The sequence below is a fragment of the Prionailurus viverrinus genome, chromosome D4 (assembly GCF_022837055.1).
Source record: "Prionailurus viverrinus isolate Anna chromosome D4, UM_Priviv_1.0, whole genome shotgun sequence".
Lineage (NCBI taxonomy): Eukaryota > Metazoa > Chordata > Mammalia > Carnivora > Felidae > Prionailurus > Prionailurus viverrinus.
Window position 1 is genome coordinate 27,309,287 of NC_062573.1, and position 27,515 is coordinate 27,336,801.

Genomic DNA, 27,515 nt, shown 5'->3' on the forward strand with positions numbered 1-27,515 from the left:
ATTTATTTTTGAGAGGGAGAGAGAGAGCGAGCGGGGGGGGGGGGGGGGGGGGGGCGGGGCAGAGAGAGAGGGAGACACAGAATCCAAAGCGGGCTCCAGGCTCTGAGCTGTCAGCACCGGGCCCCACGCGGGGCTCGAACTCACAAACCTCGAGATCATGACCTGAGCCGAAGTCGGACGCTTAACTGACTGAGTCACCCTGGAGTCCCTGGTTTTTAAATTTTGACGTCACAATAGCCTAATGTATTCTTTAACGGTTTTGCTGACACGTATTAATGAAAAGTGTGCGTTAGGTGCTAAAATTATCATACTTGACAGAAAGGACCGTGTGTAGGAGCTTCCCCCATGCCAGGCATGGCTTTGAGGCATTTTAAATTAATAAATTCATTGAATCCTTACAATTTCCCTATAAGTTAGGTTCTGTTACTGACCCCAGTTTACAGATGAGAAGACAGAGAGGCTTAGTATCTATCCCCAAATCCCTCCCTGGCTCTTGTCTGGGCCCACTGGTCGCTACCGTTTATTGAGGACTCACTGTGTGCAAGGCTCGCTGCTCTGTTCAGCCTTGGCCCCATTTCATAGCAACCTGGCGAAGAGGTTCCAAGATATACAGAAAGCAAGTCTGGGTTTATATCTGGGTCTCTGACTCAGAAGCCTGTGTCTTGACCAGCAGGCCTCGGTGCCTGCTGTTGAGACAGTGAAGCTGTCATCATAATACCCGCCTGGTTCTTGAGTGCTGGCCTCAGCCCATGTTTGTATATTGAGAATATGTGAGCGGTAGAAAGCCAAGAATCACAGCCCCAAGTGGCCCTGAGCTAGGAAGTGGTTGTGTGTTCATGGAATCTTTGTGTATTTGTGTAACCTCAGAAAATTGCTCTGAGCTGAGCACAGCTTGTTGCATCCATGAGATGGGGGTACTTCTCCCCACCCTCAGGCGGATGTAAATTTGCCTCCCCTGCAAGGTGGAAATGAATTGAGCAGTGAAAGGGAAGGACTGTGCAGATCGTTGAGCAGGGTTGTAGAGCGGTGGCTCTCAGAAGTGGTCCCTGGACCAGCTGCATCATTGTCACCTGGGAAATTGTTAGAAATGCAGGTTCTCAGGCTCCACTGCCGAATTGCTAAATCAGAAACTCTAGGATGGGCACAGCAGTCTGGAAGTTAATCAGCCTTCCAGGTGATTCTGATGAACTCTCAGGTAGAGACCCACTGCTAGACATCATCCCGCAAAGTGTAAATTGAGATACTGTCACCGGTCCCCGCAGAGAGTTTGTCTTGGGCCAGAAGCACGTCTTCAGCCTGGGATGCTGACATCTTTCCTGTCCCCTTCACCCTCACTCCTGTGTTCCCTGGCCCACAGGCCCAGTCTGAACAAATGATTGGGGGGAGCTCAGGGAGGCTGGAAACAGGGAGACGGTGGCCTCACGGACCTCTCCTGGCCACTGTTGCAGCCAGTACCTGAAGAATTGATTAAGGCTGAGTGTTTATCCCCACGTTAATAAGCAGGGGAGGGAGAAGCAGGAAGGAATTGCCCAATGTGTGCGGCTCCAATGTGTGTGGCTGAGCTGGGAAATGGAGTCCTGGGCTGTCCCGGCATGTGCAGGAAACAGGCAGCCCCTCAGTCATATCTGGAGACTCCTAGCACAGCAAAATGGGTTGAGGGAAGAAAGGAAGCTATCTCCTGAGGTAAAACCCCAGCTGCTGAGACGTGGCCTCCTGGCTCCACTGCTGAATCAAATTGCTAAGACCTGTGGAGGCAGAGCCGAGTTTGACTCCTGGCCAGCAAATCGGTGGCTCTGCACGCTCCCCTAATCAGGCATGATCTTCTCCGCCTCAGAATGAGAGAGAGAGAGAACACAAGCAGGGGAGAGGCAGAAAGAGAGGAAGAGAGAGAATCCCAAGCAGACTCAGCACTGACAGCGCAGGATTCGAACCCAGGAACACGAGATCATGTCCTGAGCTGAAACCAAGAGTCGGACGCTTCACCGACTGAGCCACCCAGGCGCCTCCTCCCGAGTCTCAGACCCATCACCCTCTTCCTCTTCACCGTGTTCCACAGCCCCTCCAGCCAACTGGAGCCGGGCGGGAAATAAAACCCACTTCACACACTTATTTCTTCCTTAGACACAAGCCCAAAGTGGAGGAAAGAAAATACTTCCTCCAGCCAAACATTCTAACTACCTAATAGGAGGAGCTAAATACACAGCACCTCTCACCTCACCACACCCCTGGTTACAAACTTTGACATCCTCCCGTGGTCTCAAGGGCCAAGTCCTTGAGCCGGTATTCAGAGCCCTTGCTGGCACCTTGCTGGCCTGGCCCTCAGTGCTCCCTTGCGCTTGCCCAGACCCCGGCCAGACTCCACCTTTGTGGTTCCCACGCCACGCACCCCCTTCTACCTGGAATGCCCTCCCTTCACTCTGGGCTCAGCTCCCTCTACTCAGCATTTGAGACTGGGCTCAAACAGACCTGCCCAGAGGCCCTTCACCGACTCCTGGGATTTCCACCTCCCTGCTGCAGCCTGCTCAGTCCCATTCACCCTGAACTGTGCTTGCTGGTTGCATGTCGGCCTCTCCCATCAACCCGAGCCCTGAGGGGCAGAAGCCCCTGCCAGGGTTATCCTTGCCTTCTCCCACACAGTGCCCAGCACAGGTCGGGCTTCGGGAGGGCCCCAGTAATGCAGGTTGAAGTCACCTTTCAGGCCCCAGGTCCCTGCCACAGGGCAGGTGGGAGCTGACTGGTGGGCCAGAGGCGAGGGCCAGTGACAATAGAATGCAGGCCCCCTGGCAGGTGCCATTTCAGAACTTGGACTGTAGGGCTTCTGCTCACTGTGGAACCCTGAGCCAGGCACTCTCCCTGTCGGGGCCTCAGTGTCCCTCTCTGTCCAAAGACAAATTCAGAAGCTTTGCTGGGGAATGGATGGTGAGGAGGAAGTAGAGACTCCAGATTTTCAACCTCCTGAAGGTGGGTTTAGAAAGTCCTCAGTGACCCTTGTCCCTTGAAACTCTCAGATAAGGAGATTGTGGGGCAATAAATCTGCATGGAGTTTTGGTCTGGGCCTCATTTGGGGGAATAAATAGGAAGAAGCTGTGTTCTTTGTCTCCAGAAGAGCCAGGCAAGAAGGGTACCAGGCTGAAACTAAGGACTGGGACAGCTGATAGGCCCTAGCTGATAGGTGACAGCTCTGTCACCCTCACAGTCCTGGGCTTTGGTGTGCGTGGACTGGAGAGCCCTCAGTAGATGGTCCTCACAGACAGGCAAGGTAGGAATATTACCTGCCTGAGAAAACAAAACCCAAGAGGGGATGAGATCTGCTCAAGGTCATGGAGTAAAGTGGCATCAGAATCAAGACTCTCCAACCTGACCAGCATGCCTGCTATGAAAGTGACAGGCCCAGCCCCCTCCCCCAAGAGGGGGTTCAGGAGAGACTGGGAGCATAAGTGGAAGCTGGCCCAGGAGCCAGGTCGGTCTCCCCCTGGGTGCCTGCTTGTGGAATCTGACCTGAGTGTGGGCAAAGCAGAGGGGAAGACCCTTCGGACTTGGCGGTCTGATGGGTGAGTGGCTGGATGAATGGATGGAGAAAAGTAGGAAGAAACACAGGCAGCAGGAGCAGAGAACGGAAGAGGGCAACCATAGCCGAGCTCTTAGTTGGTACTAGACGTTTGCAAGATAGTTTGCAGCCATTATCTCATTTAATCCTTGGCAAGACTCTGTGAGGTAGATATTAGGGTACCCTTTTACAGATGCGGATGCTGAGGCCCAGAGACAAGTGGAGGTCCAGGATTTCAACCTGATTCTTCTCTTTTCCTGCCCTGGGCAGCCTCACAGGAGAGAGAGCGCTCCTCCCTGGTGGTGGTACTATTTGAACTGGGCCCAGGAAGTGGGAGTGACAGGAAGGGCATCCTAGGAGCCCAGCTAAGTGCCAACCATGCGCTTACCTGGGCTGATTAAGTTCGAGGCAGAGCGAAGGGGGCATGATCAAAGGTGGCATGTCTGGGAAAACACTATGCTTTGAGGGGAAAGCAGATAAACCAGTTTGGCTAAAGGGTGAGTCTGTGGAGATGAGGAGAAGCAAGCAGATGTGGAGATGAGGGGGGGCAGTGGAGGCAGAATGCGGGGCCCCACAACCCTAGTCCAGCAGAGAGCTTTCTCCTAAGGACAGAGAGGACCTAAGGTGGGCCTTAAGGGAAATGACAGTGTCAGAGTGAGGGCAGGAAAGGAGCCCTGGGCTGGGGTGGGGGAGAAATGGAGTCGCCCAGAGAAAAGGCTGCCCATGTTTTGCAAGGCTTGAGGGAGGGGGAGAACAGCTGGGGGCCGTGGGGCAGGGGAGGTGAGGCCGTCCGTCTCAGGAGGTGGCCTGCCTCTCTTCGGTGCCAGGGACCTGGCTCTGGGGAGTGTCAGCTGTCAGGAGGAGGGGATCCTTCGGGCCTAATCTTATCAGGAGGAGAGAGGCATTTTCTTGGTTCTCTCTCTGACTCAATCTGTATTTCCTGGGGCCTGCGGGGAGCCATCCGTGCTGGACCAGAAGGACCGGAGACCTGGAGGAAGGGAGATGGGGGCAGAGGAGGGTACGCATGGCAGAGAGAACGTGGAGATAGGACTGTTTTTACTTCTAGCTGCAGGAACCTCTGCCTTCACTGCTGAAACGACCCCGGAGGAAGTCTGGTGGGGGGTTGCCCTGAAGCGGTGTCCCCAGTATCCTCTGTGGCCTATGTTAATGGAGAGAACCAAGGGCTGCCCCTGTCTTCCCTTCCACCCCCACCGAGAGCCTCCCCCCCCCTCCCCCAGCGGCCACCTCAGCATGCGGCTGAGCTAGGCGGCTGGTTTCCACCCCAAGAGTCCTGCCACAGAGACGCACACATACACTCGTCAGGTTCTTCTTGACTAAGATGGATTATTGGTTACCTTTTCATGGGTGCTTGTCTGTTCCCTCCATCAACGTGGTGAGCACTGGGGATCAGAACTCTATGCCTCACATCTGTTTTGCACTTTCTGGTTTGGGATTTTTACTTAGATCCCCCAAATGGTGGGCCTTCAACACGTACCTATCACATACTAAATCAAATCTTAGTGTCCTGTAAACATTGGGACCACAACAGTATTTTTTTTTAATGTTTATTTATTTATTTTTTAGAGAGGTGGGGGAAGGGAGAGAGAGAGAGAGAGAGGGCTCCAGGCTCTATGCTGTCAGCACAGAGACCTATGCAGGGCTCAGACCCATGAACTGCGAGATCATGACCTGAGCTGAAGTCGGACGCTCAATTGACTGAGCCACCCAGGCACCCCAAGGGACCACAACAGTCTTAACAGCAAACGTGTAGAGCACTAAGTATGCACCCAGCATCACTCCATGTGCTGTGTGGATTCTCTCATTTAATCATCTGGACAGCCCTGTGAAAGAGTGTGGATCCAGGACTAAACAGCTTGGCTTCAAGTTCCAGCTCAGCCGCCTGCTAGCTGTGTGATTTTGGACAAGTTGCTTTGCCTCTCTGAGCCCCCAGTTGTCTCATCTGTAAAAATGGGGGGGATAATAGTACTTGCCATGAGGATTAAGTTAGTACATAGAACATACTTCATACATAGTAAGCAAGTAAGTTAACTATTATCTATTACTGTGCCTGATTTTACTGGTGAGGAAATAGATACATTAAGTTAGCCTGCCCAAAGTCACACAGGTGTGGTGTACATGATCTGTCAATACACTGTTAATTGAGTACCCAGTAGCCACATGTGGCTATTGAGCAGTTGAAATGTTGCTAATGTGATTGAGGGGGTGCATTTTATATATATTTTTTAGTGTTTATTTATTTTTGATAGAGAGAGCGGAGCATGAGCAGGGGAGGGGCAGAGAGAGAGAGGGAGACACAGAATCCAAAGGAGGCTCCAGGCTCTGAACTGTCAGCACAGAGCCCAATGCGGGGCTGGAACTCACGAACTGTGAGATCATGACCTGAGTGGAAGTCGGATGCTTAACCCACTGAACCACCCAGGCGCCCCTCTTTTAATCATTTTGACTTTAATTTAGAAGCCACAAGACCCCCGTGTTGGACAGAACTGGTGCAGAGGTCCCACACCCAGTGATCCGATGTAAATGATTCTCTTGTGCATTTGAGGTCACAGTCCACAGCCCTGTGCTTTACCAGTCTAAGATCGTGCCATGTCCTGTCTTCCTGCTCTCAGCCATTTCCTCAAGAGGTGTAAACATGTGGAGAACAGTGACAGAACTGCCCAGCCCTCGCTGCCCCATCTCAATCCCAACACGGGGCCTGGCCCAGAATAAGCACTAAGCCAATAGCAAGTGGAGATTGCTGATTGAATTAAGCTAGGTTCACCTCCCTTTACAAACCTTGTATTTTTCTGCTTTGAAATGTTCTATGCTCTGGTTCAGGATGTTGGGCTCTTTAGGAAATTGGTTCTAGAGCCTTCTCTTCCACACAGCAAATTGCCAGAGTCAAGGTTATGAGTGACTTAGAATAGAATCATTGCATGTGGGACACCTGGGTGGCTCAGTTGCTTAAGCATCAGACTCTTGATCTCAGCTCAGGCCTTGCTCTCGGGGTCCGTAAGTTCAAACCCCACATCGGGCTCCACACTGGACATCGAGCCTACTTAAAAAAAAAGAAAAATCATCGCATGTGAATCAGATAATTGTTCTCTGGAGATCTCTGTGGTTGGTGGGGGGTGGGGGGTGACCAACTTGTCCCCATTTGCCTGGGACTTACCTTATTTTAGCACTGAAAGTCCTACATTGGGAATATGCCCCTGTCCCATACCCTACACCTTAGGCAAACCAGGACAGGGGGTCCCCCAAGTTCTGTGGAGAGCAACAAGGCCTCTTCTTGCTCTGAAGAAAGGGAGGAAAACTAAGCCTGCAAGGTGAGACCCTGAGGCTTCACGTCCCTGCGTCCCAACCTTTCACTGCAGACCCTTTTACTGGCCTGTGGAAGACGAAAATAGACACTTTGTGCCAAGGAGTGACAAGTACAACAGGGCATGGCCTCAGACAAGCAGAAATGACTGTGGATAAAATTCTCACTAGCAGGAAGTCGCCAAGACCTGTGGTTTCTTCTTTCTGCCTGGTGGGAAGGACGCCTCCAGGTGAATGGCTGGTTAAGCAGAGACCTATGTCAGCCACAGGGGCCTTGACCTCAGCTGGGCCTTGTTTCCAGAACCAGATATCCCACTTCTGGGGTGGGTCACAGGCCCTGATAAGGATTCAGGACAAAAGAGAATGGTTTCCAAGCAAGTTTGGAGCCAAGGTCAGGATCAGGACAAGCCCTATGATGGGTAGTAGTTGGTCAAAGATTGGAGTCAAGATGAGGGACCCGCCCATAATCAGCTGTGTGTTGTGTTAACTCTTGGTCTTTATAGATCACCTTCAAATAGAGTGTTCTTTACTCTTACAGTAATCTTTTCAGTTTTTAAACCCAAGAAACTATTAACTGCACTGATACAAATATGGTGGTTTAGACCTTCTCCCAAGGCAATATGGGGGCAGCTCACTGGCCACAAGGTCAGGTTTTAAGAGAAAGAAAGTAAAACTCCAAATATTAGATGTGGAACCCCAAACTTACAAAGGGACAAGGGTAGCCAGCAGCACCAGACTCCTACCCACCTCCGATGGCTAAAACCAAATTAGATAATTTCATTCTTTCCCTGAGGCCAGGAACAGACAATTAGTGAATAATCTATTATGCTGGTTCATACCACACCCAATTTGGGTTTGGTTTCATTCACTCTGCAGCTTACCCTCGTCCTGTAATGTTGCAGGGCTGGGCTGCGAAGACAGGCCTTTGGGGGCAGGCGGGACAGTCTCTGTGTGTGTCTCTCCATCTCTTTCTCTACACGTCAGAGAGGACCATGTGGCAGGAAGAGGGACCCCTGGGTCAAGCCTTGGCTTCTGCCTCCCGCCTCCACTGCCCCTATTAATATGATCTTGGTCAAATCGCTTCCCTGGCACCTCACTTTCGCCCTCATCAAATGAAACAACTATCTCCACTTACCTGCAGGAGAGCTGCAAGGGATGGGGCAGGGAGCAAGCCATTCCACTGTCAGGCATTAAGAAGTAAACTCAGTGGGACGTTAAACCCAGAGATGACTAAATCTTTTTTAGTAATGGGGGCAGGGAATTTGGAGTCCACAAAGCCTAATCCCATGGCTGAACACACATGGGATAGCAGCAGCAGCGGAAGTGATGCCACCCCTGCTTTGTGCCCCAGCGGGCTGGCCCGCCACACCTAAGAAGGCATGCTGCGACTTTGATGTGGGCCCAGCCTGGCACCAGGCAGGATGGGACTGGTGGCATGGGATAAATCTGGCCCAGATCAGCCGTTCTGGCCCAGCCCATGGGTGAGGGCCCTTGCAGTGCTGAGGGCCCGCTACAGGCTGCATTTCCAGGCAAGTGCCTGCTTGTGGGGGAAATGAGCAGGGGAAACTCTCGCTCTCTAAATTGCTGAGTCCTTAGATTCACGCATGCACAGATACACACATCCAGGCACAGATGCAATTGAATACCCAAAGAGACGCACACATGCGTGCACAGGAGTACGCAGGCACATAGGATGAAAGCAGTGCTCATGCACAGACATGCACACCCAGTGCATACACCTTTGCACAAAGTTCACCCACATATATGTGTGCACATGCCCATCCCGTAGGCACAGAGAGAGAGATGGCCTGCCTGGTTTGGCCCCATCCCCCACTTCTCTAAGTTTCCTTCCATGACAACAGATCTGGAAGAAACTTGGCAGTGGAGATAAGGTGCTGGGCGGGGTAGGGCGGGGTAGAGTGGGGAGAGGTGTTGGGGGCAGAGGGACAGAAGGTCGCTGACACAGAGGTTTAGTTTTCTGTCACTGTTTCACAGCCGCTGGCTTCATCAATGGAGGCAAACAGCCCTCTTTTCAAAAGGTGTCCACGTAGCTTCCTAAGCCATGTTTTAGTTAGTTTGTTTGTTTTTTTAATTTTGGTGGGGAGGTGTGCAGAAGGAGAGAGAAAGAGAATCTTAAGTAGGTGACACGGGGCTTGAACTCATGACCGTGAGATCATAACCTGAGCCGAAATCAAGAGTCATATGCTCAACTTACTGAGCCACCCAGGCACCCCTGTTTTACTTTTCTGTAACGTGGGGGTGATAATGGTCATGATGTCTCCTCCTCCTGGGCTGAGAGGAGATCCAGGGTGAATGGGTGTGAAGGAGATTTCCTCATCACGGTCGCTATCTGCAGGAACCAGGAGATGGAGGCTCTGGGGGCAGGACTGCGTCCCCGCCCCCAGCTCCACAGTTTACAAGCTGTGCACCCTTGGGTGGGTTACTTCCCTTCTCTGCCTCCACCTCCACATCTGTAATGGGGAGCAAAGTAGTACCTGCCTGTTAAATTCATGCTGGGAATGGCACCTGACACATAGCAAGCACCCAAAAACTGTGAGTTGTCATTGCCCAGGAAGTGACTGAGCTGAAGGACAGTCATTGACCATGCCTCTTGAGGCCCCCTGACCCTGACCCTGGGCTGAGAGCCATCCCTCAGGTGTGGGGCCAAGCCCCAGGCTGTGAAGGGAGGGCACCAAGAATGGCCAGAAGGGCCAGGACTGATGCTAATGGTCAGTCATGTGGATTTCTGCAGCCGTGATGGACCCTCTCACCCGACAGCCCACAGCACTTGAACCCAAAAGCTGGCTTATCTCCCCTGCTTGGTTTCTCACTGACATGTCTCCTCTTCTCTATCTCCTCTGCCCTATTTCAGCCCAGGTGATCCTCACCTGTCACCTGTCCCACCCTTTCTTGCTCTTGGCAATCAAGACAGTCCTTCTAAAAGTGAGCTCTGCTCCATCCCCTGTTTTAATCGCCTCAGCGACTCCTCATTGCCTTCAGAGTCTGAGTTCTTTTACATGGCTCCTGAGGTGATCTGGGTCCTGCCTCCTCGCCCATCTCTTTTCCTGCAGATTCCTGTGCCCCAGCCACACTAAGCACAGACAGCCATTTCCCAGTTTACTGTTGGTTGGGGCTGCATGGGGCAGTGTGTTAGTCAGGACAGTAGGCTCAGCTCTGGGACAAATGGCCCCACTTTCTAACTGGTTTGCTCTGCAGGTTTATTTCTCTGTCACGCTATGACAGAGTCAGGGACTTCGTTAGGGGGAGATCCTCTGTTCCACAGGACCCCTTGGGGACCCAGGATGATGGAAGCCACATCATGCAGAACATGTGGCCTTTTCATCCCTTCAACCAAGGACAAGAGTTCTGGAGGGTCACAGGCAGGTCTTCCATGTTTCAGCCTGAAAGTGGCACACACCACTGCTGTCCCTGACCCATTGGTGCTAGAATCAGTTCCGTGACTGCCCAACAGCAAGGAGATAGGGATGTGAAGGGAGCAATAGAATGTCTGATGAGCCCCACCATTGGCCACAGATGGGTGTCCCCCCCGCCCCACCATGGCAGCTGCTGAAGTTGAGACAGAGTTGGGAGGTGCCTGGAGCTGAGCCTGCTGACGTGCCCCTCTACTTTCCTAACCCCAGCCCTCGCCCAAGGCAGTTCCTCCGCTGCCATCTAATTACCAAGACCCTAGGGACATCTCGGTCCTGTGAGGACCCCCAGGACTCATTTCCCTCAGGACCCCCTGCAGAGAAAAGCTGTGCTGCTCCTTAGCAAGTGGTGGCTGGCTAAATCCCTTTGTGATTCTGTTTCCCTTATCGAATTGGCCAGTAGGAAGCTTGGAGCCGAGTCTGAAGTGCACCTGCACTGTGTGGAGGACCTGGCAACACACGTTCAGTAGCTTAACTACCTCCAAATATCAGGCGATCTCTGTGTCCCTGCATTTTCCCTTGTCCCGATTTCCTTGCCAAGGCTTTTCCATTTGCTCCTATCTTGTGTGCTTTCCATTTCTATACAGCTTCTTACACCCTTTCTGGGATCAGATGGACATTAATTAGTCTGTCCCTGCGTTCTGTGCTGCTTCCTGTAGCTCTGGCAAATGCAGCTCCTAAAAGGAAAGTTAAAATGTCTGAGCTTCACAGGACAGACCTGTCCCGTGAGGCTGATGGGCTTCCCTGTGAAGAGTTTGGCTCATGGGTCAGACCCCTGATCACCATGACCTCTTGAGGTCAACAGTCTAATCTTGTGCCTTTGAACTGAACACAGAGCAAGTGCCTTCTTTGGTCCTGACCCTGTGGGTGCCCAGCACACACATGCCTGCCCTTGGGAAGTTCCTAGGGCCTGGGGTGGGCAGAGCTCTGGGCTGGGCACTCCTGGAGCAGAGCGCCAGGCCTTTCTCTGAGGAGCCTGCAAGCAGCAGAGGAGATGAGACCTGACACCAGACTCAGGAATCAGAGCCAAGAGTGTCAAGAGCCTGAGGGCAGCAAGGAGACATGGCAGGTTGGGGTGAGAGAGAGGAGAGGAGAACCAGAGATCTGCTACTTGTGGTGTCGTGGAAGACTCCAGAGGAGGACGTGGGAGCTGGAGAAGGGAAGGTGGAGATGGGGAGATGGGGAGACAGGGGATACGGGCTGGGGAAGGGCAGGCCAAGCAGAGGGGAAAGCAAGGGGGAGGGTCCAGAGGACTGGAAATGCAAAAGCAGGTTCAGGGAAGCTGGGGGTTCTTTATCTGGAAAGTACCCTTTAGAAGATGAGCAAGGAAAGTTGAATCTCGGAATATGGGGCAGGACCTCACCAGAAGGCCTTAAATGCCAGGCTGGGTTTGGCCTTGCTCCTTCAGGGCGGCAGTAAATCGGGAGCATCCAAGGGTGACCTCAGGAGGGTGGTGAGGAATACATCCAGGCTTGGTCCAGAAGGATCTCTCTGGCCTAGATGAGGAACATGGACAAGAAGGCCCGGTGGGGTCAGAGACTGGGGTCAGGGGCTTGACCTGGGCAGCAGCAGGGCTGAGAGGCCACGTGTGTCGTGTGTTTGGCCACTGATGAGGCCGAGACCCTCTTCTGCCATTCATGATCTAGCCCTGCTCACCCCTCTAGCTGTGTTCTCCTCACTCATATCATCCAATTTACGTGTGTGTGTGTGTGTGTGTGTGTGTGTGTGTGTGTAACATCGCCTTGCTAATCTTACTAAACCACATGTAGTTTCCCAAACATTCCATGTTTGCTTCTGTCTCTGGGCCTTTGCTTAGGCTGTTCCATCTGCCAGAGATATCTTCCCCCCACCTTACCACTGTCCTGTCAACATAGCCTTCATGTTGATCCTTCAAATCACAGCTCACATGTCACTTCCCCCAGGAAGCCTTCCCTGACTGCCATGTACAAATCTCCATTATTGTCTAGAGTACACTGGGTCCCAGTGGCCTGGACTCCTGTAGTGGCCTTGCTCACAGGATTCTTCACTCCTGTAAGGATGGGCTCATGCTTATTCTCTCCAACCCCCAGTGCCAGGCACGGGGCCCAGTCGTCCAGTGGTGCTCAGTAGACAGAGTGAACAAATACAGGGCTGGATGAGGATCTGGAGAAGTTCAAGATGCCTGGATGATAATATTGGGAGTAATTACTACTGTAGATCAAGGGACCTTAATGTATCATGTAATTTAGTCCTCATGACAAGTCTATGAGACAGATGATTTTGTTATCCCCATTTTACAGATGAGGAAACTGAGAACTCAGACTTAAGTCACTTGCTCGCCCAGCTGGTAAGTGGCAGAGCTGGGATTGGAGCCCAGGCAGGCTGGCTCCAGAGGACACAGTGTGACCCACTTAGCTGGGCTGAGTGGCGTGGCACGGCTGGGGTGCCTGCTGAGATGGTGGAGAGGGGGGGAAGGTGGTGAGTTCTGTCTCTTGCATTTCTGCCTTTTGTTCTTACGCTTGAAAAAATGACAAGCAAACAGGCCAGCAATAACCATACACCGTCTCACCAGATCCACAGAAGTAGCCACAATAACAGTTGGTTCATTTGGTTGCCCTTCATAGCACATTGTCCACCCAGAACTGACCACTGTGCTGGTCGTGCCCTCTGAAGGTGAGCTCCCTGAGTGTCCCACCATCAGGGCAGCGAGCCTCATGCCCCTTTTGTCCTGTTTGTCTCCCGCAGATGTCATGGCATCCCCAGTACCGGAGCTCCAAGTTCCGCCACGTCTTTGGCAAACCAGCCAGCAAGGAGAATTGCTACGACTCGGTGCCCATCACCCACAGCGTCCACGACAATCACTTCTGCGCCGTGAACCCCCGTTTCATTGCAGTCGTGACCGAGTGCGCTGGTGGGGGAGCCTTCCTCGTCATTCCCTTGAGCCAGGTAAGGCTGCCTGCTAAGCCCCAGGTCCAAGCAGCCCTCTGGAGGCTGTACAGACAGAGGGGAAGTAGAAAGAGCCTGGGTTCTTGTCTCTTATGTGGATTTGAATCCTAACCCTGCTTATTACCAGCCATGTGACCTTGAGTCGTTTCACTTCCTTGAGCTTTGGTTTCCTCATTGAGAAAAAAAAATACCTATCCTGGGATTTCAGCTTCTAGCTGAAGCTACCTAGCTAGCTTCTAGCTACTCCTAGGACTACTCCCTCACTGTGAAATGATTCACTCCTGAATAAAATGTAATTTGTGATGCATTGCTGGGCTCACAAGATGTTGGGGAAATCTCCAAGGCCACTTCCCCTCCCCAGCAAAAAGAAACAAATCTTGAGCCAAAAAATCTAACTGGGAGAGGTAAGCAGTAAGCAAACAGAAAGAACAAGCTTGTCCTGCCGGCACATGTTAACAGTATAGGTTAGACCATATGCAATTGCTGATACTTAATAGTTTTTTAACCCAGAAGTGGTAATTTTGTATAGCTTAACTTAATAGCAGACCTTGTCAGGATACCGAGCCTGAATCTTCTTAAGGCTGAACCTGCAAAAGAGCTAGAGAGATCCCGGTTGGTAGTGCCTCTGGCTCACAGCAGAGGCACATAGGAAGTTTCTCCAGAGGAAGACATCCCCGATGTGGACAGGACTCCTACAGAGTCAGATCAGGGAAATTTGTAATCTGAGATCACCAAGCATGTGAGCCACCACGAGGAAGAGTCAGCTGAGACAACAAACTACAGACTTAGACCCCCCCCCCCCCGACAAAGGACTTCAGAAATTAAAGTCATAAATACAAAATGGAATCTCATAGACCAGGTTTTCTGATCCCAACAGAATTGAATTAGAAATCAACATCAAACGATACATTTTCAACTCCCATCCACTAGTATCTCACCAGGAGACCACAATGAGATACCACCACAACCACAGAACTGGCAAAGATGTAGAAATCTAACAATAGGAAGTTGTGGCAAGGACATGGAACAGTGTAAACTCTCAGACACTTCTGGTGACAGTGTCAACTGTCACACGTGGTTTTTTGGGGGTTTTTTTGGTGTGTTTTTTGGTTTTTTGTCACATGTGTTTTGAAGCAAAACGTGACAGCTTCTAGTAAAGAGGAAAATACACATACGTTCTGACCCAGAGATTCCACTCCTTGGTATATCCCATGCAATGTGTTTACATTTATCAGGACACAAATACAAGAATGTGCATAGGAGTGTTGTTAATATTATCACAAAACTGCAAAAACTCAAATGTCCAAGAATTGAATAAATAAATGATAATATCTCCATAATAGGGAATCTGCACAGTCATGAAAAGGAACAAAGTATACATACATACGTACCACAACATGGATGAATCTTAATGACAATTTTGAGGAAAAGAAACCAAACAAATTACAAACGATCTCTCTCTCTTTACCTAAAGATAGATACAGACTAAATTAAATTCTACCTGAAGGGATGTATTAGTAAGTAGAACAATTTTAAGGAAGAGCAAGCAAAGGACTGTCATGAAATCCAGGATGATTATCACTCCCTGAGGGAGGGGAGTAGTTATGACTGGAGAATATCCATGGAAGGGGGGCGTCTTCTTTGTGTGGTGATAGTTCATGTCTTAACCTGAGAAGATGGCAGGTGTATGGGTAATTTATTTTCCAGCAATTCATTCAGCTGAACACTTGCATTTCATGCCTTTTTTTATATGCTATATTTTATACAAACACATACATAAGGATGATACGATGTTCATGTGGTTTTACAGGCAGTTTCTATATAACTTCCAAGGAACTGATTATTCCAATATTTTGCAAACACTTCTAGAGAGAAGAAAAAGAGGGACTTCTCCCCTCCTTGTTCTATGAGCCAATGTAACTTTGATTCCAAAACCAGATAAGGAGAAAACAAGAAAGGAAAATGACAGTGCAGTCTCACTCAAGATGTATGCAGAATGGCTAGCAAACAAAATCCAGCAGTGAATTTAAAAAAGGATGCCATCTAACCAAGCTGGGTTTATTCCAGAAACTAAGGACAGTTTAATATTAATAAATCTAGAAATGTAAATCATTACATTAACAAATAAATGAAGGGAGAAAGCCCTACAGTCATCTCCATAAATGCAGAAAAATCATTTGATAAAGCTCAGTACCCATTCATGATATAAATTCTTAGCAAATCGGGAAAAGAGCATTTCACTAACATAAACAGAATTTTTAAAAACCTTTTATTTAGATTCACCCGTTGCTAACATTCTGCCAGGGTTACTTTTTATCTCTTTTATATCTTTCTCTCCATATGTGTATGTATAGAAATTTGATGTCTGGACCAGTTGGGGTCTGGTCCCCCAACTCAGGACCATTCATTGTATTTTGTTGTCGTGTGTCTTAGTCTACTTCATTTCATGATACTAACATTTTTAAGCAGGTAGAGGACAGCTATTTTGTAGAACATTTTAAAATTTGGATTTTTGAAATTGTTTTCTCATGATTAGATTTATATTATACATTTTGGGTAAGAATATTAAACAAATGGGGTTGAATCCTCAGTTCATACGTCTTGTGACACACGTTGTCAGTTTGTCCCATTATTGGTGATATCAGTGATATTTGATCTCTTTGTTAATATGATGCAAACATTCATAAAGATGGAATGTTAGAAACATCCCTTTAAAATTTTTTTTTTTCAACGTTTATTTATTTTTGGGACAGAGAGAGACAGAGCATGAACGGGGGAGGGGCAGAGAGAGAGGGAGACACAGAATCGGAAACAGGCTCCAGGCTCCGAGCCATCGGCCCAGAGCCCGACGCGGGGCTCGAACTCACGGACCGCGAGATCGTGACCTGGCTGAAGTCGGACGCTTAACCGACTGCGCCACCCAGGCGCCCCCAGAAACATCCCTTTAAAATCAGCAGTGAGTTAAAGGTCCTGGCCTGCACAGTAAAGCTGAAAAATAAGTTAAGGCAGAAGGATTGAAATGGAAGACATAAAATCACTCTTCTTTATAGGTATGGTTGCCTACATAGAAACCCAAAAGAATATATGGTCAAATTATTAGAAAAATAATAAGGGTTTTTGGAAGGTGGCTGGATACAAAAAAATCAGAATACAAAAATGAATTGCATTTTTATATACTAAGAACACTTACAATATGTAAACATTTGCAGTGCAATCAAAGAAGATTGGATATATAGGAATGAACAAACAAAAGGAGGAAACTACAGAGCATTATTGAAAAACTAGTATTAAAGATCACCTAAATAAATGGAAATGTAGACCATGTTCATGAATGGCCTCTCTTTCTCCCTCTCCCAAATCTCCAAGGCATTCTTCTTTTTTGGATGTAGTCTACAGCATATTCCTTTCTTAGGATACCACACCCTGATCACTTTGAATTAGAGTTATTTGTGTTCTTCTGCTAGTACCTCCTAATGCACTTGGAATGGGGGGAGCAGAGAATGGCTACTGTGTTGACCTAAATATCACATGTTGGGCATGCAGTTGGTGCTCATAAATTTTCATTGATGGAACAAATTACCCAATGATTGTTCATCTAAATAAATAGGGAGGGTGTCGTTGGCAAAAGGAATGGCATCAGCAAAGGCATAGAGGTGGGACTGTACATGGAGTGACCAGATAATAATGCAGAGAACAGTCTGGCCAGAACAAATGAACAGTCTGTGTTGAAGGGGAGGAAGGGAAGTACCCTGGGGACGTGGATGGGGCCAGATTAGAAGGGCCTTGAATGCCAGGAGGAGAAGTGTGAACTGTATTCTAGAGCTGAAATTTTTCATGCTGGGGAGGGACAAGTATAAAATGGGATTTATGGAAAGACTTGAAGGTCAGACCTCAAAGGTCTCCTAGGGATGACCCATTTAACCACTTGTTTTTCTCAAGCTCTGGGTGCTTTTAAAAGGCTCTATCCAGGGGCACCTGGGTGGCTCAGTTGGTTAAGCATCCAGCTCCCACTCAGGTCATGATCTTGTGGCTTGTGAGTTCAAGCCCCATGTCAGGCTCTGTGCTGACAGCTCAGAGCCTGGAGCCTGCTTTGGACTCTGTGTCTCCCTCTCTCTATGCCCCTTCCCCACTCACACTCTGTCTCTCTCTGTCTCTCAAAAATAAATAAACATTGAAAAAGTTTTTTTTTTAAGATTCTACCCACTAAACAGACTCTATATTAATGTGTTTTTCAGATTTTTATTACTCGGTCTTTTTCAGAAATGTCTGTTTCTTTTTTTAATGTTTTATTTATTTTTGAGAGAGACAGAGACAGAGAGGGTGAGCACGCTAGTGGGGGAGGGGCAGAGAGAGAGAATCCCCAAAGAGAAAGAATCCCCAGCAGGCTCCGCACTTGTCATCACAGAGCCCGACATGGGACTCAAACCCACAAACCATGAGATCATGACCTGAGCCAAAATCAAGAGTCAGATGCTTAACTAACTGAGCCACGCACCCCCAGAACTAAATTTCTAACTCAGTGAACTACTGAGTAAGCAGGTACTAACAACTGATTTAAGAAAATAAGTTGGTATGATGTGTTGGAGTGTTACCTGGGTGGGGAGGGTGGACCTGGTTTAGAAAGATAGGATGATCAGAGAAGGTCTTTCTGGGGAGGCAACATTTGAGCAGAGAGCCACCTGAAACTCTAGACGTGGGGTATTCAGGCAGAGTGAATAGCAAGTGCAAAGGCCCTGGGGTGGAAATGGGTTTGGTGTGGGCTCTGGCTTTGGTGTGTTTGAGACACAAACTGGTACAGTGTCACAGGGGCAAGAGCAATGGGAGGTAAGGTCAGAGAGGGGAGCAGCGTTAGGACTGTGAAGGCCTTGGAGGCCAGGGCAGGAGTCTGCCTATTCTGAGTCCAGTGAGAAGCCACTGGAGAGTTGAAACCCACTTGTCCTGTACAGCCTGATCCTGGGTAAAATGTGTGATTCCTTTTGGCCTTTTTGAAATATCGTAAATAGCCCAAGGACACATGTTAATTGCTTTTATCACAGACTCTTAGGAATCCAAGCACAACAGGAGGTGGAAGCCACTAATCAGAGCTCACACCTGAGTGTCACAACACAGACTCTGATTCCATGGGTCAGAAGTGGGGCTGGGGAATTTGCGTTCCAACAAGCCTCAGAGTTGCCAGATAAAACACAGAATGCCCAGTTAAACTTGAATCTCTCTCTCTCTTTCTTTTTTTAGAGAGAGAGAGAGGGAGAAAGAGCGAGCGCGTGTGCACCCTTGCACGAGTGGGGGAGGGGCAGAGGGAGAGGGAGAGAGAGAATCTCAAGCAGGCTATGTGCCCAGTGCAGAACCCCACACAGGCCTCGATCTCACGACCTGAGCTGAAATCAAGAGTCAGCTGCTTAACTGACTGAGCCACCCAGGGGCCCCAAAACTTGAATTTCAAATAAACACCGAATAACTTTTTTTTGCTTATTTTTTTTCTTTTTGATTAAACTTTTTTGTTTTGAGATCGTTGTAGATTCCACATGCAGTTTTAAGAATAGCATAGAGATTCTGTGAACCCTTTACCCAGTTTCCCCCAAAGGTAACATCTTGCAAGACTAGAGTACAATATCAAAACCAAGATATTGACATAGGTACAGTCTAGATACAGAACATTGCCACCACCACAAAGATCCCTACTGTTGCTCTAGCCACTTCCCTCCACCCCCACTCTCTCTATAACCCCTGACAACCACTAATCTGTCCTCTGATTTCTTTTTTTTTTTTTTAATGTTTATTTATTTTTGAGAGAGAAAGAGTGTGAGCAGGCGAGGGGCAGAGAAGAGAGGGAGACACAGAATCCAAAGTAGGGTCCAGGCTCCGAGCTGTCAGCACAGAGCCCGACGCAGGGCTCGAACTCACGAATGGTGAGATCATGGCCTGAGCCAAAATCAGAAGTTCATGTTCTCTGTTTCTATCCTTGGGCCATGTTATTTATTTATTTATTTATTTATTTATTTATTTATTTATTTATTTATTTATAATATGAAATTTATTCTCAAATTGGTTTCCATACAACACCCAGTGCTCATCCCAACAGGTGCCCTCCTCAATGCCCATCACCCACCCTCTCCTCCCTCCCACCCCCCATCAACCCTCAGTTTATTCTCAGTTTTTAAGTCTCTTATGGTTTGGCTCCCTCCCTCTCTAACTTTTTTTTTTCTTCCTTCCCCTCCCCATGGTCTTCTGTTAAGTTTCTCAGGATCCACATAAGAGTGAAAACATACGGTATCTGTCTTTCTCTGTATGGCTTATTTCACTTAGCATAACACTCTCCAGTTCCATCCACGTTGCTACAAAAGGCCATATTTCACTCTTTCTCATTGCCAAGTAGTATTCCATTGTGTATATAAACCACAATTTCTTTATCCATTCATCAGTTGATGGACATTTAGGCTCTTTCCACAATTTGGCTATTGTTGAGAGTGCTGCTATGAACATTGGGGTACAAGTGCCCCTAGGCATCAGTACTCCTGTATCCCTTGGGTAAATTCCTAGCAGTGCTATTGGCAGGTCATAGTGTAGGTCTATTTTTAATTTTTTGAGGAACCTCCACACTGTTTTCCAGAGTGGCTGCACCAATTTGCATTCCCACCAACAGTGCAAGAGAGTTCCCATTTCTCCACATCCTCTCCAGCATCTATAGTCTCCTGATGTGTTCATTTTGGCCACTCTGACTGGCGTGAGGTGATATCTGAGCGTGGTTTTGATTTGTATTTCCCTGATGAGGAGCGACGTAGAGCATGTTTTCATGTGCCTGTTGGCCATCCGGATGTCTTCTTTAGAGAAGTGTCTATTCATGTTTTCTGTATCCTTGGGCCATTTTAAGAATGTCACATAGATGGAACCATACAGTATGTAACCTTTTAGGCTTAGCCTTGGTCACTTAGAGTAATTTCCTGGAAATCCATCCAGGTTGTTGCATGGATCAATTGCTCACTCTTTTCCATTGCTGAGTAATGTTCTGTGGTGTGGGTGCGCGCCATTTGTTTAACCCATTGAAAGCCACCGAGATTGTTTCCAATTTGGGGCTTTAGGCATATATAGATTTCTGTATGAAGGTAAGTCTCCGTTTCTCTGGGTAAATACCCACGAGTGCAGTCGCTAGGTCCTCAAGTAGCTTTACATGTTTGGGTTTGTAAGAAACTGCCAAGGTATTTTTTAGTACAAATGAAATATTGCACAGAGCATACTTATACTGAAAACTTTTTTGTCATTTTTCTGAAATTTAAATATCCCTGGGCATCCTGTATTTTTATGCATCAATTCTGACATCCATACTCCCAGGTGATGCTGACGCTGCTGGTTTATAAACTACATTTTCAGTCGCTAGTCTCTAATCTAGTTCTTTTTGTAATTATGAAAGAATTTCAAACACAAGAGTAGATAAAAACAATAGTATGACTCTTCTTACCCAGATTCTAGAATTTTAAAGACTTTGCTCATCTTGCTTCGTCCATGTTTTTTTTTCCCCCCCTGAGGTATTTTAAACCAAATCCTAGACATTTTGTCATTTTACCCCTATAAATTTCAGTATGCAATTCTAAAACCTAGAGACATTTTCTGACATAAGTGCAGGGCCAGGATTGCAGCATTGACAATATCTTCTGTGTCACCTTATTCCCAGTGCATGTGGATACGTCCCTGATTGCCTTATAAATGCCTCTTTGCGTTTGGTTGCTTTGAATCAGGGTCCAGAAAGATCCACGCATTGCATTCGGTTGATATTTTCTTAGGTAACCACAGGCAGCCTGCTCGAGTAGGACCAGAGGAGAGTGGGAGAGGACACGCATGCTGGGCCTTTGACGCAGCACTTCCAGACAGACAGGCCTGTAGGGCCCTTTTTCACGTGGTGACCAAGGACGGTGCTTATGCCAATCCCTTCCTTAACTCCTTCTGTAGGAAGTATTGCCCCATTGTACAGATGAGGATGCCGAGGCTCAGGGAAATGACTTCCCCAAGGACCCTGAACCCTGAGGGTAAGGACTGGAATGTGGCCCAGACCTGGATGTGGCCACAGGGCCCTGTTCTTGCTTAATTCGTCTGTGTGCTGCTTCTCAGCTTGGGCTCTGGTTTATATGGGCTGCTGGTCAGATACCAGGAATGACACCCCAGCCAGGCAAAGAAAGGTGTCAGTAAACTAGAGCCATGAAAAGGAACAGAGGTACAAACTAGCTAATTATTTAATGGAGTGTATACAGGAGCATAAGTATCGGAAGGTGCCTGACCTTGCCACAGCGTCCTAGAATGTATTCTCAGATGGACTAGGCAGCCCCAGGTACTGGGTGATTCTGCAGGCAGGCTCCTTCCTCTCACTGTGACCCAGGGCAAGACTGTTTGGAGAAAGACTCTGGCAGCCTGGGCAACAAAGGCTGTGCTCAGGAACAGGAAGGTGTGGAGACAGGCCAGCCCAGAGCCTGGGGACAGGCCAGGTTGGGCTCCTGAGCCTGGGGCCTGGCCTGCATCAAAGCCACCCCTGGGGGTGTGCAGGGTGGACTTTGCCATGAGGTGTGGTAGGTGGGGAGAACTGAAAACAAGGGCAGGCAGAGCCCTGGGGATGGGCCCTGGGAGTGGACCAGATCAGAGGAGTCAGACTGACACTGTGGTGCCCGGGAGAAGGGGAGGGGCGCCTCGCTGCTATGCCAGTAGAGGCCCCACTGATTCTCAAGCTTGTGTCTGACCCTGTCACTCTCCCCTGCTCGGTCCCCTCCCAGAGCTCCCCATTGCCTGCAGACGAATCCTGCCTTCCTCATCAGGCTTCTGTCTCTGTCCCAGCCAACATGTTGAACCTCCAACCTTCCGTGGAACACATTTGTTCCCCCCACACTCAGATTCTCTTTCTAGAAATTTAGGGGGTGGGCTAGTATGACATGTTGCTTCCTGTTTCGTATGTTTTGTTTTGTTTTTGAAAGTCTCTTCAGTTCCAGGGAGGTCCTCAGTGAGAGTCGTGCCCAATGCCAATGATAACTACAGGGAGAGGGGGGCAAACGGCAGAGCAGGGAGCGAAAGGAAAGATTCCCAGTTCTCAGGGCTCTGCTGCAGACTGGCTCCGTGGCCCTTAGCACATGACTGTCAACCTCTCTGCTCCCCGACTGCTGCACCTTAAATGGTGATTCTCCCCGGGGTGGTTGGGAGCTAAATCAAATAATGTGAGCGAAGCACGAAGCATGGGCCTGGCACATAAATGGCCCCCTAAATTATGGTTTCTAAAGAACAACATTTACAGCCCTATTCCTTACAGGTGTGAGAATGTGCTCGTTCAAGTTCACTCATTGGAATACGATCTAGGCATCACTTTATTCACGGAGGGCACCCTGGCTCAGTCACCCATCAGTTGTGCAGGGAGAGATGGGAGTCCCCTGTGGAACAGTTGGGACTCACACTGAGCACATCCTTGGGCCCCTGAAACATTTTGAGTGACAGTAAAACTGGGTCACTGTGATTAGCTCTGACAAACTTACGCTGGTGAATTTACTGAGAGCCTACCATGTACCAGGCACTGTCTTAAAGTGCTTTACTTGTATGAGCTCATGTAATCACTTGCACCCTGCGAAGTCCTACTACTGTTGCCATTTTGTAGATGAGGAAACTGAGGCACAGACAGCTGAGGTCTCTTGCCCAGGGTCACACGGTTGTTAAGTGCCGTAGCAGGGACTCAAACCCAGGAAGCCTGAGTCAGCGTGCCTGCCTAACCTCTTCTACACTATGCAGCCTACCTCCACCTCTACTCGTGCCTACCACCCCTGCCTCCCATGTCCACCCTGGGCTGTTGGAAGGGTTCCTGGAGGTTGTGACACTGTTGTGGGAATGGCCGCACCCTGTTGAGTGCTGGGTGTTGTGGGGACAGCCGCACCGCTGTCCCATCCCAGCAGCTGAGGTCCGCCTGCCCCAGAGTGTCCTCTACCTGCCTAGCTCAGCCTTCCGGGTCCCACAGTTCCATCCACTCAGGGCAGCCCCACCGAGACTTGGAAGTGGCATCTCTCCGGGCTGAGAAGCTAGCTTCTGCACCCAAGCCAGGGTTCCCTGCAGTCTGCGAGGAGGGCGGGTGTACCTCCCCTGATTTAGAGCTGCGTCCCCCATAAATCAGAGGCCTGGCCCTGGCTGACTGCTGGACTAGTGGACTGAAAGGCAGAAGTGGCCTCCTGATTCTAAATGTCCCTGTCATGACAGGGCTTTTAGCAGCTCGGTCAATAGCCCATCAGGCTGGCTAATAATGTCCATTAATGTCAGACCTCAGCATAAAACCCTGTTAGGCAGAGCAACCTGCTGGCCCCAGGGGAGAACGAGCCATCCCTTATTCTCTGAGAAGGAAGAGAAGTTGTCTGGGGCTGGGGTCTCTGCTTTGGGAGGCCTGGGAGGAGCGCTGCCCCATCTGAGCCATGCCTGGCCCCCCAAGCACCTCCTGAGTCTGAGGCTCAGCTGAGCCTCCACCCACAGTGGTCTGAATGGAGCTCCTGGGCAACTTGCCTCCTGTCAGCCAAGGCCAGCCTGATGATCAGCTCTTCCCAGAAACCTTCAGGACAAAATTGTGGCAGGGCTCTGGGCCAGAGAGCAACTGGGTGTGCCATAACGAAAGACCCAGCACTGTTCATGCCCTTTGACCCAGGAAATGAGCTAAGAGAAGGAAAGGCTGTGTGCACAAGTGGGGCAGGACACTGACTCAAAGAGGGCTGAGAACCCTCAAGCACAGCAAGTACAGCACAGATACACCTGGGAGCCAGAGCCCTGGGCTGCAGCCCACTCTGCCCTCCACATTCTCTGTGACCCTGAGCAAGTCCCTCCACTTTGGGGCCAGCGAGAGAGCTGTAATCCATTAGTGATGCCTGCCATGGGGGCAGGTAAGAGAGTTCTAAGTGTTTTTACCGGTCCTGGTCTCTGAGAGCCCTTCAAGATCTGCAGTTTTAGGGGTGTCTGGGTGGCTCAGTTGGTTGAGCGTCTGACTCTTGATCTCGGCTCAGGTGGTGATCTCATGATTTGTGAGTTTGAGCCCCACATTGGGCTTCTCCCTTAACAGCACTGATCCTGCTTGGAATTCTTTCTATCTCCCTCTCTCTGCCCCTCACCTGCTTCTCGCTCTTTCTCTCTCAAAATAAATAAATAAACTAAAAGAAAAAGATTTGCAGTTTTATAACACATTTTTGGCAGATCCTGGAAGGACCCATCTTTTCAGAAAGTTTAGAGTTTTGTGTTAACAAACGTCTTTTGTTTATTGCAAAATCCACACTGTTTTATAGAAAGTTTGCAAAATTTTTAAAAAAGAAACACAGATGATAAAACTACATTTATCCCAGTGTCTACAAATAACCATGAATAACATTTTGGTGCCTTTCCTTCCAGTCTTTTTTCCCTCATTTTTTATACACACGTGGATATGCATACACACATGTATACACATAATAACAGCTCCTCTTTTTTAAGCACTTACTCTAGGGCACCACTGTTCGGCTTTTCACGCACAGTATTTCATTTTACCCTCATAACAGCCCTGTAAGGAAGAGATTATTATTCACATTTTACACATGAGGAAAAAGGGGCTTGCAAAATTTGAGCAGGTGCAGGACACAATCAGATTTTAATTTTTGAAAGCTCACCGACAACAGCGGGCAGAATGGCCTGGAGGCGAGGCAAGAGGTCGCTGGCCGGAGCGGTGGTCCTGTCAAGACCTGGGCAGGGCCTATAGGGGCACGTTCTCCCTCCAGGACACTGGCCCCAGGAGCAGGGGGCGTGCACCCCTCTTCTTGTTGAGAAGCCCAAATGGAACTCACACATCACTAACAAATGACACATGTCCAAGTTCTTTGCTTTTCTCTGTCTGAATGTATATATGAGGGTATAATTTTCTTTTCCTAACCATTCGAGGATACATTACCTATACCTTTGACCTTTACCCCTAAATACTTGAGTGTTTCCTAAAAGTACGAATATTCTCTTATATAACCGTATCACGTTATCAACTTCACAAAGTTTAACATTGTAACAATACTTTAATCTACCTTTCATGTTCCAATTTATCAAATAATGTCCTGTATAGAGTTCCCCCTCCAGTATGGGATCCAGTCAAGGGTGAGGTGTCTAATACCCTTTCCCGAGAGGTAAGAGCTGAATTGGTCAGAGTATGTCTGAAGGGGAGCCCAGGACTACTACCTCTGTTTGCAGAACTACTAAGATGCATGCATAAAGCCTCCATGAGCCAGGGTCTCAGTGTCTGTGTTTGCTAGTTTGCCAGAGTGACCCAGAAGCCCTGTGTCTTTTCCCATAGCAGCTGCAGTCTTATTAAGCCAGGTCCGAGATGCTTCTGCATCTTTGCTGGATCTCAACTAGGCAGGGTCTCAGTGGTTTCTACAGAGTTGGGGAGGTGAGGTTAGGAGAGGCGGTGGGTGTTCCTTGAGCCCACTCTGTTCTTGAAAGACCTTTTGTAAAGATCCTGAGAGCATTGATCCTGCGGGGTCAAATAGTACATCCTGTGCTCCCCACCCCCTCGCATGGGGCCTGTCCCTACATATGTCATGTAGATTTGCTGAATGAATGGATGTAGGCCATTTTTCTTCTCAGCTGTCTCTACCTCGGGAATGGAAAACTGGACTGCAGAGCTTTCTGGTGGGGGCGGGGGTGGTGTTTCGGCATCTGAAGTTGGATGGTGGATGTGGATGAAGCCTGCTTTGGCAGGCAGAGGGCCTGGGGCCTGTTCTGCCGAGCTGTGCGATGTGATGTGTGACATATATGATGTGTGACATGAGTGTGCCGGTCACTGCCAGCTCCAGGTTTCTGTAACTGAACCGACATGCTTGTGCCATGGCCCAGGAAACCCAGGTCTGTGTGCGGGTCAAGAAGTCTCAGCTTGGGACCTGTGTCCCCCCCAGTGCCCAGACAGCGATTCTCAGCAGGCAAAGTGGAAAGGGAAGAAAATGCTTTTTTTTTTCTTTTTAATTGAAGTATAATTCACATTCCATAAAATTCACCTTTTTTTTTAAAGTTTATTTATTTATCTTGAGAGAGAGCGCACCTGTGTGTGCACAAGCAGGAAAGGGCCAGAGAGAAAGGGAGAGTGAGAATCCCAAACAGGCTCCACGCTGTCAGCACAGAGCCCAACACAGGGCTCAGTGTTCAGTCTCACAAACTGTGAGATCATGACCTGAGCTGTAACCAAGAGTCAGATGCTCAATTGACCAAGCCACCCAGGCATCCCTCACCACTTTAAAATGTACAGTTCAGGGGCACCTGGGTGGCTCAGTCAGTTAAGCATCTGATTTTGGCTCAGGTCATGATCTCATGGTTCATGAGTTCGAGTCCCTGTCAGCACAGAGCCTGCTTCAGATCCTCTGTCCCTTTCTCTCTCTCTCTCTGCCCCTGCCCCTGCCCCGCTTGTGCTCTCTCTCTCTCTCTCTCTCTCTCTCTCTCAAAAATAAATAAACATTAAAACAATTTTTTAATAAAATAAAGTATACAATTCAGGAGCACCTCAGTGGCTCATTTGTTGGGCATTGGACTCTTGATTTTGGCTCAGGTCAGGATCCCAGGGTCATAGGATTGAGCCCTGCATCAGGCTTTCTGAGCACAGAGCCTGCTTAAGATTCTCTCTCTCTCCCTCTGCCCCTCTCTCCCACTCATGCATTCTCTCTCTCTCTCTCTAAATAAACACACAAATAAATGAATAGGAAATTGAAGTTTCAATAATAAAATACAAATTTAAAAAAATAAAAAAATAAGATGTATGATTCAGTGGGGTTGTAAGGTAGTCACATGGTTGTGCAAACATCACCACTGTCTGATTTCATAACAATTTCATCACCTCACAAAGAAACTCCACACCCATTAGCAGTCACTCCTTATTGCCCCCTCCCCCCCACCCCCACCCCCCGGGTCCTGGGCAACCACTAATCTGCTCTCAGTCTCTATGGATTTACCTGCTCTGGATTTTTCAGGGCTCTGAATACTGGGTACCAGAAGATGTATCAATGTGCTCTAACGATGAAACCACATCTGGTCCATCATTTATATGGAATCATGCAACGTGTGACTTTTTATGTCTGACTTCTTTCCCTCAGCATGTTTCCAGGGTTCATCCATGTTTCAGTGTGTGTCAGTTCTACATTCCCTCTTTGGCTGAAGTAATACTCCATTGTATGATATACTACATTTTGCATAGCCATTGATCCACTGATTGACATTTGGGTTGTTTCCACCTTTTGGCTATTATGAATAATGCTGCTACAAACATCGGTGTACAGGTTCTTCGTAGGCTTGTGTTTTCATTTTTC

The 27,515-nt window shown here is 48.7% G+C and overlaps 1 protein-coding gene across 1 annotated transcript in view; it reads left to right on the forward strand.

Moving 5' to 3' along the window:
• The window catches only part of CORO2A (coronin 2A), a 56,275-nt gene that overhangs the window by 14,551 nt on the left and 14,209 nt on the right, over window positions 1–27,515 (forward strand). The window contains exon 2 of the mRNA XM_047828911.1: window positions 13,018–13,218. Within this exon, the coding sequence (XP_047684867.1) occupies window positions 13,018–13,218 (201 nt within the window). The remainder of the gene's footprint in view (window positions 1–13,017; window positions 13,219–27,515) is intronic.